This window comes from Dasypus novemcinctus, chromosome 16 (genome assembly GCF_030445035.2).
Source record: "Dasypus novemcinctus isolate mDasNov1 chromosome 16, mDasNov1.1.hap2, whole genome shotgun sequence".
In the NCBI taxonomy this organism is placed as follows: domain Eukaryota; kingdom Metazoa; phylum Chordata; class Mammalia; order Cingulata; family Dasypodidae; genus Dasypus; species Dasypus novemcinctus.
The window spans coordinates 10,029,122-10,049,346 of record NC_080688.1 but is presented as its reverse complement, the minus strand read 5'-3'; the positions used below and the strand labels follow the sequence as shown (position 1 = coordinate 10,049,346).

At 33.4% G+C, this 20,225-nt stretch overlaps 1 protein-coding gene across 1 annotated transcript; it reads left to right on the top strand.

Annotated features, from left to right (window-relative positions):
- Nucleotides 1-4,076: 4,076 nt before the first annotated feature.
- Nucleotides 4,077-5,018, top strand: LOC101443119 (olfactory receptor 2AJ1-like). Its single transcript, XM_004482607.1, has one exon. The coding sequence runs from the start codon at nucleotides 4,077-4,079 to the stop codon at nucleotides 5,016-5,018; it is 942 nt and encodes a 313-aa protein (XP_004482664.1).
- The last annotated feature ends 15,207 nt before the right edge of the window (nucleotides 5,019-20,225 follow it).

Below are 20,225 nucleotides of genomic sequence, written 5' to 3'. Positions count from 1 at the left end.
CTAGCCTCTCCCCAATCCAGCTGGCATGCTCCTCCAAACTCAAAAAAATGGGGGACGAGACAATTTAACATGCACTACTCATGCCTTTCTGCATCACTCACACAAATCCTCCTACACTCAGAGTTGTCTGAGATCAGAAGGCTATTGGAATGCCAGATTTTAAGGGAGTGCTGGGTTCAGGGAATGTGGGCTTAGGAGAATGCATGCTCAGGGAACACAGGTTTGGGGAACATGGATTATGGGGAATGTGGGTTTCAGGAAACACCAGATTCACAGAACACGGGTTCAGGGACCACGTGTTTGGGGTACGTGGGACTCGGGAACACTGCCTTGTGACCTGCAGTGTTCAGGGAATGCTGCGGCTAACAGCCTTAGGGAAATGGTTTTGCCTTTCCACAACTTCCAGCTCTAGTGTCAGAAACCTGTGGTTTTACCTTGAGCAAGCACTCCTTTTGTCTCAGTCTCTCCAAATCAATGTCCAGAATCCTGCTTTGTAGGTTCCTAAAACTGCTCACTTTGGCAAGATTCTTTCCCCTTCAGCTGTTTTTTTTTTTGAGAGATTATGAGGGTGATTCACTCAGACACTATCTTGCCCCCCAGATGCCTTTTGACCTCTCTTGCTGCTATTTCCTAGAGTGTTAATTTTGGTGGAGTTGTCCCAATGGAGATAACTTTTCCAGTCAAAACAGTCTCTGAGTACCTATTAAAGGAAAGTAGATAAATTCCAACATGCTCTGGAAAAGAGACACTAAAAACCTCCAATCTTCTCTTTAATTCTCCCCCAGTCTAGTCTTTCTAATGGTACCCAGCATGTTTCAGTATCCTTTTGTTCCCTGCTGCCCTTAGTTTATTCTGTCTTTAATTATTATCTGACTTGGCTCCAATTGGGGGCATAGTTGAGACTGAGATTGTCAGGCTACTTGGGATGAAATTGTTGCTCCCAATCTCCGATATCTTAGTTCTTTGATCAACTCTCACCACTGTGCTGCATCCATCCTCTCAGGTGTGTGGGTGACTCTGCCTGCACTGTCTTAAGAGAGAATGACCATACCACTCTTTGTTCCTCACATTCTTGGGTCACCTTGCAGATGAGATTGCAGCAATTTCTCAAGGTGGGCAAGGTGAATGTGCCTACCTTGCCCACAAGAGAGTGTCCACATCCTCTATATCCAGGGGACACAGGTGTGCAGCAGTCCTTCAAGATGGGTAGGGTGCATTTGCAATCACTGTCCATAAGAGAGTGTGAATTTCACTTCTTTCCAGGGGTATGGTGACCCAGTGTGAATCTGCCTGCTCTGCCCAGAGAAATATTTCAAACTGCATAAAATTTCCTCTCCTGCTGGGTATAGGGGCTGGGTGTGCTGGGTGTGCTGGATCTGATGCTTTTCATTCACATGTGATTCCTCTCCTGCCACACATGGTGCTGCCTTCCTAATGGCTTGGGCAGGTTTAAATCTCCGTTGTGCTCAAGATTGGAATCCAGGTAGTCAAATCTGCCAATCAGCTATAGTAGTAAGTGCCAGGACACTTCTCCTTTCCTGTTTTTGTGAATGAGAGCTTCTGCTTTCAGCAGAGAAGTGGGTCCAAAGGCTGCTTACCTCATCAGCAGGAGATGGTCAACCACCTCTGCAATGGAGTAATGCACTCACCTTCTGATGGTCATTCTCTACTTTGTTCTGGATGGTGAACTGTGGTCTTCTGGCCTCTGGAGTTAACAAAATTGTTGATCTGGACAGATCCTGGCTGGTCATTGTTAGTTCTTCCTATTCTGTCACTATTCTGGAATATAATTCTTGTAACAGCATCTATTATACAGCTATTGTATCATTATCATTTATAAAATATTAAAATATATCAATGATTTTATTCTTATAAAAAGAAGCAATAAATTAATTATCTTATTCCTTTCATATACAGATCAATTACATTTTGGACTGCTAACACTCCAAAGAATTTTCGTTCTAGTTGGCTGAATTACTGAGCTAATTATTTTGAATCAGTTGATCATTAACAGTAAGTCTGATAATGAAGTTTTTATGTTAGAGCTTATGGTTATTATTTCAAGTAGTTCATAGAAATTTATTGGTTTATGGAAAAGTTCCTAATAAGAGTAGCATTCAATCTAGTATAAAATATGTGTGCATATAAAAATTAATATCTCAAAGAATTAATTTGCCAATTGATATATGTATGTGTATGGATAACTCTGAATTTGAGTTGTCAGTATAATTCATTGTTTATGGAAATGTGCTATCATCAATCAGCTCATGAGAAACACTACAGCTCTTATTTAAACATCAGATTTTGTTTAGCTGTTGGGCAAATCTAATAAAAATAGTGAGGGTCTAGTTACACATGGACATGGTTGCAAACAGGATTCATGTGCTAATCTTTAAAAATTCTTAAAATCATAGCAAGGAAGAGTTAACATTCCAGTTGGCATATTCTGTCATCTCAACAGTAACAAAATTTCCACTTTGAATATTAAAGTATTTCACACAATGACATCACAGTTACTTCATTCAAACTTATAATTGTTAATAAGTTAGAACATGCTTATTTCACATTCGTTTTTTATTATTTATTTATTTTCCCTTGTCCCCACCCCAGTTGTCTGCTCTCTGTGTCCATTTGCTGTGTGTTCTTCTGTGACTGCTTCTATCCTTATCAGTGGCACTGGCAGTCTGTGTTTCTTTTCGTTGTGTCATCTGGTTGTGTCAGCTCTCCGTGTGTGCAGCGCCATTCTCGGGCAGCTGCAATTTCTTTTGCACTGGGCGAGTCTCCTTATGGGGTGCACACCTTGAGTGTGGGGCTCCCCTACATGGGGGACACCCCTATGTGGCACGGCACTCCTTGTGTGCACCAGCACTGCACATGGGCCAGCTCCACACGGGTCAAGGAGGCCCAGGGTTTGAACCGCAGACCTCCCATGTGGTAGACGGATGCCCTATCGATTGGGCCAAGTCCACTTCCCTCACATTAGTTTTTGAAAATCTTATAATTTACTGAAAACCAGTAGTCAGGATTGTTTTTCAAAAATTACAACATTAATACAGAAAAGTGTTGGTGTACGTATGCATGTATGTGTGTACTTATACATTTATATTGAGGGACATAATTTACATATAAAACACGCACAGATATTTTCAATGATAATAGGCACATGAATTTAAACAATAATTCTAGCATCTATAATTCCATATACTTAGAATTAATAAAATATTAATTTCTATAAGTCAAAAAAGCAAGCAAACCAAAACTATATTGTTAAGAATGCATTGTTAATTTTTGTCTGAATACATATTTCTTTTTTTAAATTAAAATTTAAGTGTTGTTTTAAATTTTACTATATAGGATAAGTTAAGATTTATTAAATATTCCAAAAAATATATCTTAGTTTTTAAATTCCTGGAAATAACACATTTCATTTTCTATCATCTTAATCTAAATGAAAATATATCAGAGAAAAAGCCAAGTTCCATGGTCCCTTCATGTATTCAACAAATATTACTGAGTAACTGACACATGCCAGAAAATGTTCTAGGTATTAATTAGGAGCAGTGAACAAAATCAAGACCTCCCATCATGAAGTTTAACTTTTGGTGAGAAAGTAAGTAAAAAATAAAGACATATAAGATAAACTTTAATATGTTAGAAAATTAAAAATGATTTACAAAAAGCTAAAATGACTAAAGGAAGGAGGATCAAGAAATACTGGATGAGGGAAAAACTTTCTAATTTAAGAGTTCATCAATAGGCTTCATTGAGAAGATAATATTTGATCAAAACAGTCACAGGGAAGTATATGGAATTAATTTTCAGATTACAGGAAAAGTTCAAAAGCATACTTAATATTCTAAATATTATTAGATGAATCAAGCAAATAAGTGTGCATCTTGAAATATATGCCCACGTTAATAGTAGTTGATATTCCTTTGATTTTGAAATATGCATTTCTATTTCTTACCTATCTATATGTAAATGAATCTGGGTTTAAAAGTATTTTTTCTTCCTTTTCCAGTCATCTTCTATTTACTTATTTTTTTTTTCTTTAGGTCATAAGTGTGAAATTTGCGATGGAATTTGAGAATCACACTTTCAGCAGCGACTTCATCCTCTTGGGATTGTTCTCTTCTTCCCAAACAAGTCTGTTTTTCTTTTCTTTTTTATTTGTCGTTTTTGTAATGTCTATTACAGAAAATACAGTCATGATTCTCCTTATCCATCGTGACGTACATCTCCACACACCGATGTATTTCCTGCTCAGCCATCTATCATTTATGGACATTTTACATATTTCCAATATTGTTCCAAAAATGATAGCTGACTTTCTGTCAGGCAGGAAAACTATTTCATTTGCAGGTTGTGGAATCCAGGTATTTATTTCCCTCACCCTTTTGGGTGGTGAGTGCATCCTCCTGGCAGCAATGTCCTACGACCGCTATGTAGCCATCTGCCACCCATTGCGGTACCCCATTCTTATGAATGAGCAAGTCAGCATTCTCAAGGCCGGAAGGTCCTGGCTTGTTGGGACAATCAACTCCATATTTCAAACATCAAATGCACTGCGTTTCCCTTTCTGTGGTTCAAGGGCCATTGATCACTTTTTCTGTGAAGTCCCAGCCATGTTGAAGTTGTCCTGTGTAGATACTTCACACTATGAGCGAGGAGTTAATATAAGTGGAATCATCTTCCTGCTCATTCCTTTCTCCATGATATCTGTTTCTTATGTTCAAGTACTCCTTACTGTCCTCCAAATGAAATCATCAGAGGCACGAAAAAAGTCATTTTCTACCTGTTCCTTCCACATGATTGTCGTCATCATGTACTATGGACCATTTATTTTCACATATATGAGAACTAAATCCTACCATACCCCAGGTCAGGATAAATTCTTGGCACTATTCTATACCATCTTCACATCTGCACTCAACCCTCTAATCTACAGTTTTAGGAATAAAGACGTTTTGCAAGCAATGAAAAATATACTCAAAAGCAACTTTCTAAATAAAAAGTGAATATGAAAAATGCTTGAAGTAAATGTTCTATCTCTTTATACTGCAATATTTAGAGGAAATCCATTATTAGATTCACCTGAGAAGGAAATGAGAATTTTGCTTATGACTTAAGGACAAAATTAATATTAGTATTTTCCAAATGTGGAAAGAAGTGTTTACATCACACTGACATATATAATTATCTTGTGTTGGTTTTGTACATTAACACATATGAAAATGTGTTGACCTTTCTGTGATCTTTAAATGAATAAATGATGACTTGAGGTGATTTAATCTTTTCAGAAAAAAATGTAAGAATTGATAATAATATTCCTTAAATTAAAATCTGTCATGTGTATTTTACAAGAAACATACATCCATGTAGTATCTCTAATTTTATTAAGCTACCTAAAATTATATTTCAAATCTTTCAAATAATAAGTTAATAAAAATCTATTATTATGTCTTGAAATCTTCATTATTAGTTACCTGATTTGTTTTGGATCTTTCTAAGGATGTAAGTAATATATGCATATGTTATATAAATATACTATATGAATATACTTAAAATATCTATAAATATATGAGTACTATATTTATAATAATTAAACACATATATACATTGAAAATCTGGTTGAGTTATGATCAAGTCATTGTTTTTTGTTGAGTGGCAAGAAAATAGTTTATTATAATATTCTACAAAGTATGTCTTGTCCTAAATACAAATATGTTTATATTTTGCAAACCCTCCTATCAGCTTGTCATGAAATATACCACAAAGACATACATATATATATATTTATATTCAGAAACTATATAAGTAATTTTATTAAGAGAATCAGAATATATTTTGAGATAAATATTCAAGTTAGTTTTATTATATCCAGCTGATGAAATGCTGTATTAAAGAAATTTTTTATGCTTAACATAATATATGAAGATATTATATCAATTTTAATGAGTTAAAACCATTGCTTTGACTTTCTCAGTTAGAAATTTTGAAACAGTAAGAATAATAAATGATAGCAAAGACTGTGTGAATTAATATAATATAGTGTAGATGGGCATGAAATCTGGTACAAACTTTAAACATTAACCCAGGAATATATTTAAATATTATTGAAAAGGTTAGTTCATTTTATCCAAATATATTCTTTCTACTGTTAATTTTATAGAATAATGTTTAAAAATTGTTACATATTTAATTTACTGCATGTCAGGTAGGTTATTGCATAGACCTTTCATAATTAATCAGGACCCTGCAAGGAAAAAAGAATCTATAGGATACGTGTGTGAGTATAATGTAAATATGATGGCATTTATTTTATGACATTAGTAAAAGGAATAGGCTCACACAACTGTAGGGCTGGGCAAAGTTCAAAATTTGTATGACAGGTCACAATTGAGGAACGCTAATCAAGGTTTTCAATGAATTTCTTAAGAAGAGTTTGTGGGCTGAAGAAGACGTGGAAATTTTCCCCTCTTACTGCTCATCAGTAAGTAATGCTTTCATTCAGACATTACTCATTGTTGAAAAGTCTCCTTAGTTGACTGTAGATGTAATTATCCATAGATACAATCAACTAGCTAAAGAAAGAAATCTGAAATTTCCTCACATTAGCAATAAGGCCAATGTTTGCTTGTCCAAACAATTGGATATTATATGCAGGACAAATTAACAATGAACTTGAACACCATAGTTTCTATTTTTATTTTGACATACAATTAAAATAAACTGTTATTTGATGAGATAAAGGAATTTTTTGCTAATTGTTTTAGATTAGATAATGGTTTAGTGATAATATTTTAAAAGAATCTAAATTGTTAGAAATAGGTTCTAATGGGTCCACAGATGAAAGGATGGGATATATGGGATTTATTTCAAAATACACAAGTTTGGAGAGATGAGGGGGTATATAACAGTTAATACAACAGTTAATAACTGTTGAATCTGGGTTATAGATGCATGAGAGTTAATTATAATATAAACCTCATCTTTATTCGTGTTTGAAATTTCCGTAACTCTTTATAGAACTTTGACTTATTCTCATCCTTTCATTATTCTTAATCCAAAATTTAATATTCTGAGCAATATCCACAAAATGATTCCACAAAATTATGTTTTGAATCCAATTTCACAATGTTCAAAGAATATTTGCAGACTAAAATTATTTACTGCATTCTCTTTGCCATATAGAAACATGATATATCTATTTTTCTTCCTTTAAATGGAGTTCAAGGAGAAAAGCATAAATGCCTTGATTGATTCATACTGAGAAAATATACACATTTTATTTAATTTCTGATTTTATAGAAATTTTAAAATCTTTAACTTTTAAAGCCATATTTTTTATATTAATTATCAACTACTACAGCTTATGAGCATTCTTTTTTGTTCATATGATTTTTTTCATTGAGTCTAATCAGTGTTCCACTGTTTTTATATTGTATTCAAACAGAATTAATTTTGTGCTTCTTTCCAATAATGAAATGCATTGGGTTTTGATGTTGTTTAGCATGATATACAGGGTTATTGCTTCCAAAGAGTAGTGAATGAAACACATTACTTGTCATTTAATATGCTGATCATCACATTAATGAGAAGACTTAACATAGGTAATTAATATATCTATGGTGTTTATCATAGTACAGATTTTTTATCCTTTTTATAAGGCAAAAGAGTTTTTGTATTGTTTGTTTACAGGAATTTCTCTTTTTTCCCTAAAATATTCACCTGCCATTTGTATTAAATAATACATTTTCTTTAATTTAGTACTAATATTGACTCTCTTTTTCTCTAACATCTTATATCTGTTTCATTCACAAATTTATTTGTTCCACCTTCAGAATAGACTCCGTATCTGTCCCTTTCTCAAATGTTCCCTACAGACACCCTGAGCCCAACTGCCACTTTTCTTAGGCACCATACCAATCTCCTAAGTGTTCTCCCAAAATTTAAAACTAGGCCTTTAAGTATCTCCATACAACAGCCAGAGAGATCCTCTCAAATCTTATTCATATTGACATCCTCCCCTCCTCAAATCCTTATAATGACTTTTGAATAAATCCAGTTGTTCAGGTCTTCATGATGAGCCTTTGGACCCATGCATCACCTTCTTCATAACACATACTTCCTTCTGAATTCCTGAAGCTAACCTCCTCATTTTTCCTCCTGGCTTCAGGTCTTTTGTTTTGTACCTTGCTATCTTCTTTCTAAATACCTTCCTCTTGACTAGCTCTCTCAATTTTTTGAATCTCTGTCCAAATATCTTGGTCAAGTCAGGCCTTTTCTGGCCAACAAATTTAGCATAGTAGCTTCATAGCATTATATAATATTGCCTCTCTTGTTTTTATTTTGTAAGCAATAGCATATATGCTTAATATTTTACTACTTGCTTATTTTTATAGACATTTTATGTGTATGTTTTAAACTTCAGTATGTAACCTTCTGACACGCAGATATTTGTCTTTATAGTTTGTTTATGTAACTGTATGGTTAAAAAGTAGAATTAATTTAGCTACATTTAGATTTTATTTTCTTGTTTCCTTTTTATAATTTAATGGTATTCATTAAGTGAGTCAAATCTCTAAGTGAGATTTTTCCAAATTTAATACATTGCAATATTCATAAATATACTAATAATTTCCTTTTGAAATTTAAAAAAGTAGCTACTATATGCCAAGGAGTACCCTGCAGGTTTTTTAATACTAAAATATATACATTTTCCACAGGCAATGTCTATTACAATTAATATACTTATTACAGCTATCATTACTATTATAAAACTAAGCCAATAGGATCAAATTTTTTTCTCATTTATACAGATATATATATGTGAATACTATTATTCCCTCAATTATGTTATATTCCATATTCTCCATTTCTGAAGTATATGACATAACATAAGTCAATTTTGAAAAATATTTAAACAAAAGTAACATGATAGCTAACAGATTAGTTTGCTTTGAAGCATAAAATATTGTATATATTTAGCCTCCTAGTTAAATTACTTTCTCTTCAGGGTTTTTATATTTTATTGATTACATTTTGACAATATGTATCTATGAATAGATTTGCACACACTCACAAATACACATGCATGTATTCATCCACAAACAAGTCCACTCAATGAATTCATGGGACAAATTATAATATTTACATAAAAATAAATCTCAATAATTTATGAGGTAAAGTTTTAATGGTTGAAAATACTAAAATCCACCCAATCTAATTTCTATATTCTATGCTTTGTCAATAAAAACCATGAAAATATTTCAGATAAATTAATAATCTTGAAATTATGAAAGAGCCAGTTCTAACTGTAGGTCCATATACAAATCTCATGCCCATGAGAAACAGTCATCATCTTCCATCTTAAAAAAATAATCTGGAGCTCTATTAAGAGAAACAAAATGGATTCCTCCAGTTGATTATGAAAAATATAATTTTGTGAGGCAAATGCTGTATTTCTGACACCTGGACCTTTGGAAATGAGGTCTAGTTTAAGGTGGTAAACCTTTGGAATATTACCTAATATCTCTGCTCCTAATGAAGATGTTATTTTATTAAATGAGATAATAAATCACTGAAAATCTTGCATGTACTTAAAATGAACAATACTGTATAGCTCTCACAATATTTATAGACAAAACAATGAAATTAGCTGTATCTATTTTTATAAATAAAATTGTATATTAAATTAATTTGGTGATTATTTATATGCCCTCAATGTATCAAAAAGTAATTGAAGCATATACCAAATGTGAGATATTGGCTATAGTTAGTAGTTATGTTTTAGCAATGCTGTTTCATAGTTTGTAACAATTGTTTAATAATAATGCAATGTGATGGTGGTAAGGTAACGTATAGCAGGCTCGTATGATGATATGCATGTTTTTTTGTAAGTTCAAAGCTTATAGCATACATGTATGTTTTATGAATGTTCATGTATACATGATAAACTTCAATAAAAAAGTTAAACATATTATTGAAGCAGAATCACTTGATAAAGTGAGTACTCTTTTATCCACCTGTGTGTAGGATAAGTACATTCATTCCTTGAGTCCACAAATACCTGGTAATGATCTAGGACTGGCAGTAGAGTTGCAAGCGAGACCAAATGAGTGCTCCTTCAAGTACAGCTTCCATCTAGTGTATGGGGTACTCCTTCAACATTTCCCTTAACAGACATCATGTTACCAGGGTCTGATGCATAGAAATAAAATATACTAAGAAATGAGAAAAAAAAATGGGGAAAAATCAATGAAGACATTGTTATTTTAAGAAAACCATGTTCTTATTCTTATTAAACTATTTTAAAAATAGGGGTTGAAGATTCCAACTTCTTTCTTTCCTGTGATCCCACAATCTTCCATTGTACCCTAAGGAATGTCTACACTGATAGCAGTCATCTTCTCTCCACATGTTATTTCAATCAAATTGTTTTCCTTCATTCTTTTCACTTCCCCTTCTTTGGCTATTCCCTAGTGAAAAGGATCAGTGTACACTGTATCAAATGTGTTGCTTTCCCCTCGACAAGTCACACAACACAGAATCTTAAGGTAAATAGCTTGCCTCCCTCTTTCTCCTTGGAGCTTCCAACCATTTTCACATCTTCTCCCTATAAAAGCCCAACTAATTTTGAAGTAAATGCCTGACATGGCATCACCTAAAACTCCTTAGTCATGGCTCTTTTTTTATTAATAATTTTTTAAATTTTAAAAAGAAACTTACATTACACAAATGTTACTTAATAAATATAAGGTATTCCCATATGCACTCTTTACTCCTCTGACACTTTCCCACATTAATAACATTCTTCATTTGTGTGGTACATTTATTAAAATTGATGAACACATATTGGAGCATTGCCACTAAGCATGGATTATAGTTTACATTGTTGTTTACACTCTGTCCTGCACAATTTTGTAAGTTATAACAAGCTATATAATGGCCTGTATCTGTCATTGCAATGACATTCAAGACAATTCCCAAGTCCTGAAAATGCACCTGTATTACACATATTTTTCCATCTCCCTCTGCTCAGAACCTCCAGTGGCCACTGCATTCTCATCAGTAAAAGTTCTTCCTTTGGTAGAATAACAATGTCTATAGTAGAATAACATTAATTCTACTCTAGTTAATCATTCATTCCCCAATCCTGAGGATTATGGGATTGTGATGCCCACTCCACCTCTAATTGAGAAGGAGTTTAGATCACATTGGGGAGATGGATGGCACTATCTTGCTTGCAGTAACAGATTCCTTCTGTTTCTTGTGATCTTTGTGGTCCATCATCATCACCTTATTAGTTTTCCTGGTTGAGTCCACTGAACTGTAGAGTATGTTTTCCAACTTTGTTGAGATTCAGTGCCCTATTGGCACATGGACATTGTCAATGCCCATATGGGTAAAATCTATGATAAGGTGGATTGGTGTAATTACACAGTTGATGGGCATGAGGGTGGTGTAGAGATGCTTTTTGGCTGGCAGTCCTGGCCTGTGAGGGGGATAGGATGGAGGGTGGGCTAGATGGTTCATAGAACTGGGAGAAGTGTTGGGGGAAGGCGCAGGTGAACTCCCAGTCACCTCTGAAGAAGCGAATTTGAAGATGATTTGCATGACAACAGACCAGTCACCATAGATGACAACAGTGTTGTTTGAGGCTACTGTGGAGCCAGTGAATTCTCAGAGGTTCCAGTATGTGTAGTATGTTAAATGTAAAAGGAACTAACAAGTATATCCTCAGCCGAGTGGAACTATTTAAAGAAATTTGGTGAGAGATGAGGTTTTTTTGAAGGACAGTAGGGCCAGGTCTTATAGAAAAGCTTAGCTGATATATAAGGATGGACTAGGAAACAATCAGCAATATAAAATCCTTTACCAGGAGTGAGAGTATATATATATAAATAGCAAAAATGTAAAATTAAATATGATGCCCTGACTGAACTGCCAATATATACATATATAAAGATAGAGAACTCTGCTGTAAAGAGAGCAAGAAAGATTCCATGGAAGATATTTTAAGAAAATATGGGAAAATTGGAAATGTTTAAACCCTTAGAAAAGGTGTGGAAAAAAAGATGTGGAATTACGGCAAAGTTGCTAACCTGCAGAATCAAGTGGGAAAGAGAGTAAACTACAGCATAAAATATAATCCATGCAAAGTGGCAATGCTCCAAATGTGTTCACCATTTGCAATCAAAGTACAACACTAATGAAAGAAGTTAATGTGGGGAAGGGTGAGGTGTTTGGATTGGGGCGTATGGGAACCCTTATATTTTTTTGCATAACATTTTGTGTAATCTAAGTATCTTTTTTTAAACAAAAATATATTAAAAAATGAAGTTATTAAATAGTTCAATTTCATTGGAATATGGGTAATAAAGGTAAGAAGATGTTATAGAATCTGTTTATAAATGTAGTAAATATAGCATAGCTTTCCATTTGAATACTAAGAACAGTGTTCCAGAAAAAATAATCTGGAGTAAGTCAAATATGTGTGTGTATGTATATATATATACATATATAATATATTTAACATATATGCATACATATATATTTAATGCATACATTTAATATATATTCAGTGCATATTTAATATATATTGAAATATTACAGTACTTTGTGTTTTTCTTACAAAAGTGAGTGCTAGTCATTTTGAAGAAAACATACTTGAATTATGACCCCTGAACTTTATAATATAAACGGAATGTTATGCATGGCACAGATTGACCTTCTGCTTTTTCCCCCTGGATCAGTTTTTATGAATAATGTTATGAATTATTAATTACTGATACTGCTATACAATATATTTTTATAAGAAAAGTATATGCAATTTTGAAATAATTCTATATATAAAATGTATTAAAGTGTATAAGAAATTAAAATATATATGCTTTTTAATAAATTACATTTTTAGAAAGTAAGGTAATGAAACAAGAAATTAATAATGGCATTTCAAATTTATAAATGAATCACCACTTGAAAATTATTTAAAAATATATAAAAATATAAAATTAATAATGAACAATGGATACATATTTTTACTTGTGTTTTAGAAAATAAATCTGAATGTAGGAAAAATAGTTTTAATGGTACAGTTTACATTAATTTGAATAATAAAATCTGAGAAGAAATTTAAATGCCACAAATATGAGAGTATTTAACTAGGTTGTTTTACATACAATTTGATTTTTCTATATTAAAAAATTATCCAAAGACCTTGAGTTGAGACATAGCAAAATTTTTCTTTTCTGCAAGTGGATCTGTGTCCTAGGATGTGTTCTAAGTTCTTTGTTTTAACTTCCGATGGAATTATCTTCGTTCATTGTGCCCTTTTGCACTTAATATTGTTGTATGTGCATTTTATTTTTTGTTCACAATCACGATTGCCTGCCAGATTTTGATACCTCCAAGAAGGTCCAATTGACTGATGCACACAGAAGCCAATACTGAGTCACTAGGATTTGAGAAAAGAAAGAGTTTATCATATGGCCATCCAGCAAGGAGACTGGAGGGAAGCCTCAGTTCAGTCTCCCAGAGCAAAATGGGCATTGGGGTTTTATATCTTCTGGGGCTAAAAAACATGAAAAAAATGGACATTTGAATGATCATTTGTAGAAACTTCTACAAACCAATAAAGTAAGGTCTATTCTGAAAAGTGGGTTAATGAGTGACAGTTTCAATGGGTGGGAAAGTGGCACTTTCAGATCTTCTTTTTATTGGGACATTTCTTAATCTTGAGAGATTAAGGGCAAAGATGGCTCTAGCTACTTCATGCTGACAGGGTATGTTGATCAGTATTTAGGGAATGAAACCGTCTCCTTTGAATCTGAAGATCTTCTCTGGTTCCAGGTTGGGAGATGCCTGATTCCAATAGAGACCTTTACTCATTATTTTTTATAGATGCTGCTGAGAACAGTCAAGTGGCATGTAGTCTCTGAAAAACGAAGAAAATATCAATTTAAATATTATTGGTCAAAATAAAAGGAGTATTATTATAGTTATTACTGGACTCAAAATTGGCAGAAGCCAGAATAGATCAAATAAGTTAATCTGAACTGACTCTCACAGGTTTGTGCAAATGGCATATTAATATTATGTAGCCAGATGCTTGATTATAAAACTTTTATACATTCAACTCAATTTTTTTTGAAGTAGTTACCCAAGTACAAAAAGAGATGCTAGCTATTGCATACACTTCTCCTTGTTCTGTTAGAAGATAGTCCTACCATATTCAATTTTTCATGACTACATTGACCAAAGTGTCAGTGGAGATTTGGATACCCTCTAGTGTTTCAGCAGTAAGTGTAGACAGTTCTTCTACTACATCTGTCAAGTAAAACAGAGCTACTTCATGATAGGTGAACCCACCCCAAGAAACTAATATCTCTATGGCTAACCCTAAGTGGCTATGAAAATACATAGTTCCTGTTCATTACCATGAGGATGGGTAGGTTGGGAAATAGAATTATCAGGATTTAAATACCCTAGGGTACATGGGTCCTTCATACAAGCATTATTTACACTTTCGGACATTCTGACTTAAGTAACAAAGATACCATCTTCAAAACCTTTAAGAGGTAAATGCTTCCTTGGGCTTCCACAGAAATATATACATATATATGGGCACTAAACTTTTCACAAGAATTTCTCTACAGAGCCTGTAATTGATGGAATACTTTAGGATTCTCTAAGGTTTTATTAAGAATGTAGCAGACAGCAAATGGTCCAATCTTTATGTTTCATGTAATGAATTTACCTTGCAAGGAGAGTAGGCAAGTTTTTTTAAACTTTCAATTTCTTTGTGTTTTATATGTCAACTCCCATTTTTGGACATTACTAAGCCATTTGATAGTATAAAAGGTGTATACCTCCCCTTTTGTATTTATACTACCTTTCATTAAATCCTGATAAATCACAACATTGTTAGGGCCCCTATTCAACATAAAATTACAGACTGTTTTTTTATTTATTTTTTTATGGTTGTCTGCAAAAACCCAGGATATTTTCGTTTCTCCATCATATGTAATGTGTGGAAGCTGAGAGGCACTTAGGAGCAATACTCCATATCTTCCATCATATTCCAAGAATCTGTTATGATAGAGAGAAAAATCAAAGAAAGAAAATGAGCCAAATGTAAGCAATTCCACTTCTATAGGAATTGTCAATTCTAAGATTCTGGTGACCTTTTAGAGGAATTAATTCTGGGATTTGGAGGAAACCAGTTAGCGGCATGGCAATATAGAAAGAAGATTTTGTATATGGATTTGGGGACATACCTAGTAATCCTTCAGTTGCCCTCTCAGGCAAAGACTTGAGAGATTTACCAATAAAAATTTATTTCCATTTTTCCATGTAACATGGGAGGTTACAAGTAAAGTGATAAGGGTGAAGCAATTTTAATCATCTTAATAATTGAATCTAATTGTTTAGCTAGTGGTTACATTCTAGAACCTAATCTTATAAATTGAATGATCTGATTATTTGCTACAGAGAAAATGGTTCCAGCCCTTAGTTAATAGGCATGGTGTCATTAGCCCATAAAATACTATTAAAAGAATCCAGCAAATAAGAAAGAGATGAATGCATAGCCAAGAAATACAATCTACATTAGACATAACTTATTTGCTATTTTCTTTAGAAAAGCAGTCTTAAATCTGTGATATGTTCACAACTATAAATGAGATGTGAGTAATCTTGGTTATAGTTGTGCTCTTGCTCTGGTACCAAAAGATGTGAAGCTTCAGTTTTTCAGGAAGATGGAGAATCACTCTCTTGGATAATGAATTTCAAACTTGAATGATATATTCAAGGTCAGATGCCCTGTCACTTAAGAGAAGAATGAGTAACAAGCAGCACTTAATAAGATCCATCCCATTGACCTTTTAAATGATTATATTGGTGGTACATTTTACAGTTTCTAAGAAGTACCCAGTTCTCTGGATTGATACAATGCAGGTGGGTATTTGAGGGCAACAGGAGCCTATTAGGGGCATATTAATGTATTACAGAGAGAGTAGTTTCTAGGGATTGTATAGATTTTATGGTTCAAATTAGATAATAACATGCTTGTTGTCTAGATTGTGATTAAAATTGGTTTTAAGGATGGGTCCCCATACATTATTCCATAAGAAATCAAATTGAACTTGTTTCTGGGGAGGGGTATCATTTTCTAATCAGAGCAACTTGCAGAGCTTTACCCCATGTTAAATTTGTCTCTTGGCAAATCTAGGCTAGAGTTCTCTATAAGTTATAGTTCTTTTTTTGAGTTTTCCCTTTGATTGTGGTCTCCAAAGCGCATATAGCCTCCAATTAATTCCTTAAGTGCTAGCTACATCTTTAGTTACTTTAGCAATGAAGACACTCCATTTATTGCTCTGAATAGAGAACAACACTCCAAAAAGGGAATAATTTCCCCTAGTAAGGCCTCGGTTACTTCAGATGCTCTTTATGTTCTTCAAGGGAAAACATCAACCTACCCTAAGAACATGCCCACAAACACAGTGGATAATTATAATTTTCTTGTGCTTTTGACAAAACAGTAATATATAATTGCCAGTCTTCCCCTGATCTTATTCTTCATGTTTGAAACCCTCTTTTAATCAGTGGAGGGCTTGTCTTGGAGTTGATTTTGACACAAACAAGATATTTTTGCATGACTCTTTGTATAATTTTTCACATGCTAGGACCCACAATATTCTTCTGTAGCTATTGGTTATTGGTGTCCCTCTCATAGTGGTGTAATTGGAGATAATCTTGTCATTATGTTTTCAGGGATCAGGATGATTCCTTCTTCATAATAAACCCAGCCTTCTGGAATGGTCTGCACTAGCTCCCCTACTGCCTCTGGATTATACTGCAGAGTCATGGTTTAGAAGGAAAATCCAATTCCTCAGGCCTTGGCAGTTCCTTTGAGGAATCCTGGAGTATAAATGGCACTAAATCAATACTTGATATAAGAACTACAATAACTACTTTAGGTGTTTGGAACTTGGCCTCCTCTTTTGCTTCATGATTGCCTAAATTTCTTCCCATTGCTAATAAGTTATTTTTCCTTTGATGTCTAGGGCTTTAGATGACTGTTACTTCTATTTTTTTTTTTTTGCAAGAGAAATCATTAAATATATTGAGAGGAATGAAAATCTTAAACCACTCCCATGCGACAAGTCATATTATCTTCCCCAGTTAATAGTTATTAATTTCTGATATAATTTTATGTGTGAAGGGAAATTTGTATAGAGATGGGACAGAGAAAATGCAATGTTTCCAGGACTGTATTAGCATTAAATTATATTGTGTGTCTCTTTTTAAAGCTATAGGAAATATACTATTTATATTTCTTTTTTGTAAATTACTATTTAAGACAAAAAATAATATATTCTAGGATAAGTAACATGTATTATACATCTGTTGTACAATATCTTATATCAATATCTTGAAATGACTTAATGATTTAATGCTTTACAGATATAGATCAGATTGTTATTGAACTTCTTCTTCTTCCATGAAATTTCCTTGTAGTTGAATAGTTTCCTGTTACTTTGATTCTGTTTGTCATCAATCCATTAGGTCTGGCATTGATGTTTATGTGATAGAGTTTATGGTTTTATATCAAGAAGTTCATTGATATTATATATTTATAGTAACGTTTCAAAATAAAATTATTCAAATAGAGTATCAAATGAATTTGCACATTAAATATAATTTCCCTTTAATATTCATAATTTTTAAATAAATATTTCTTCAGACATTACTGATTTGGATTTTATGGATGTTTGTATGTTTTAAGGCCAACTCTAAAATATAAAGAAATATTGTATAAGTAAATTGGTAGTAGGTTGTCAAAATAATGTGCAATAATTCCAATTTGGAGAATAATGGGCCTCCGATTAATACAAATTTAACAAACCATTCTGTATGTTTTATATGAGCAATGACAAACCTATTAGAGAAATGAAAATAGAGTGTGCATTTTGATTCTAGTATTGTCAAAGTAATGGGGAAATAGTAAGTTTGAAAATCCTTATAAACATTTAAAAAACATTTAAAAAGTTATTGATTTGTTGGAATTAATATGCAGATGTAGGATATGATTTCTATTTCCTGTAGGGGAAAGACTAGGACACATCTTTGTATCTGGAAAATGATTGCAAAGTATCAATAATTTGCCATTGACAAAATCACAAATTTTGGATACTTGTTCTAAATGACTAAATCATTGCCTAAGTTAATTTTAGGAGCCAAATATATTCTTTCTGAATGAAAACATTTTTATATGATAGGCAAACTGACACTAGCATAACTTTAACCAGATGAGTTTATTATTTGAAGAAAATGTATAATAATTTCTAAAATAATAATGGTTTGTTCTTTCTTTTCATATATTTTCTTAGTATTAAATGAGCTATATGATTCATGCCAGTGCTATTTTACATCCCATTTCTTAGAACCACATTCTATGTTGCTAAAATAAAGTGTCTAATATAAAAAAATATGGATATTAATTCAAATGGGTTAATTTTTTGAATGACTGTCTGAACTCATTGAATTATCCAGTATATGAATACTTTGCATGCACATATATAAACACAGGCTCTTAAAAAAAAATGCAGTAAAATTTTCCCAAAAAACTAAAAATTGTAATCATATGTAGGGCATATATTCTAATTAGCCTCAGAGTTGATAGAAGTTCCTTGGTATAAACTGCATGTTTCATATCTTATCTAACAATTACAATCGTTAAACAAGGGACAATTTTGAGCGGAATGGTATATAAGAGACCATATCACAGAAGGTATTGTCCGGAGCATGATATTTAATATGTGAAACATACTTTTTCATTTTTTCATTGAGAATAATGAAGCTCATCAGAATAACATAACTCCTTATGTTCCATTATAGATTTTCATCAAAATTAAAAGCTATTAAATGGCAGAGCAGATATGATTTATCTCTCTTTATTCTATCTTGGGAATGTGTTCCAAATTTCTGATAGACTAGGTAAACAATGAATTATTTAAACAATTGTAGAAACTTCAAGTGCAGGTGGAATTTTGGAGGAAGTGGTAGAATAAAGAAGATACATTTGGTGAATAATTTATAGAGTGCACTTAATATCTGCAGACAAAAGAATGACATTTTGCTGACAGCACAAAAATACTAAAAATGTAAATATGAATATCTACATGAGGAGAATCCTTTGGACAATTTGAGTTAAAGAAAATAAACTTCTGGGAATATGGTGAATGAGAAAGCACTGCGGCTGTCTTCTCTCCTTGAAAAATAGCTAGAGGACAGGCAGTAATAGCCTGCAGAAAAATCGTCTAGGATTTAGGATATTAGGGGAAGTTTGGATACCATCCAGAAGCTATAAGAGCAAAGGAAAATACTTGAGTTGCAAAACTGAGTTAAAAACTGCAGCTGCAACTGCTGCATATTCTTCCCCACCCTATAAACACTTGAAATCTCAGGCATTGGAGCTGTTGGCCACAGACAAAGGGGACCCTAAGGATCTACTCTCTGGGAAAGGAGAGAGAGACACACACTAAGGCTGACTCAACTTTAGCACCCACAAATTTGTTCCACTGTTTCCCAAAAGCTCTTCCAGGCTGGATGTGGCTATACCACTGTTCACCTTGGGAACCATCACAGGATGAAAGAGATCCAACCCTTTCAATCACCCTCTCTACTGACCAGAACTGGTTGATGGATACACAGAGGGAATTGGAATTATTTCCTACATGGGAAAAGGGAAGGGGCTGCCACAAAGCTTGGAGAACTGCCTCTGAGAAAGTTTGAATTACAAATATCATAGCCTCTGGGCAGTAATCTCTGTCACATTGATCCAGTTCAAGTTGCAGCAAACACACTTCCTCTAGACATTGCACTAAAAAGGCTACCAAAGATCACCATCTGCTGGTGAACGAAAGAAGAGCACATAATGAAATTGAAAGTAAGTAAAAAGCTGTTGCAGGCTACAGTCTCTCTCTTTCCAAGGCACAAGGAAGGGGGTCGTCAATGCATTACTGGGTCCAGGGCACAGATTTGAGCAAGTAACAGGGACAATCCCTAAAGGCCCAAAATAGTTTGAAACAATAATCACAGTAACACACCACTAAATTGAGCATCTGAGTAATCTCATCATCCTAATCAGTTGCCTAGACATCAGCAAAAAAATCACAAATCATGCTAAGAATATAGAAGAAATAGCACAAAAAAAGGAA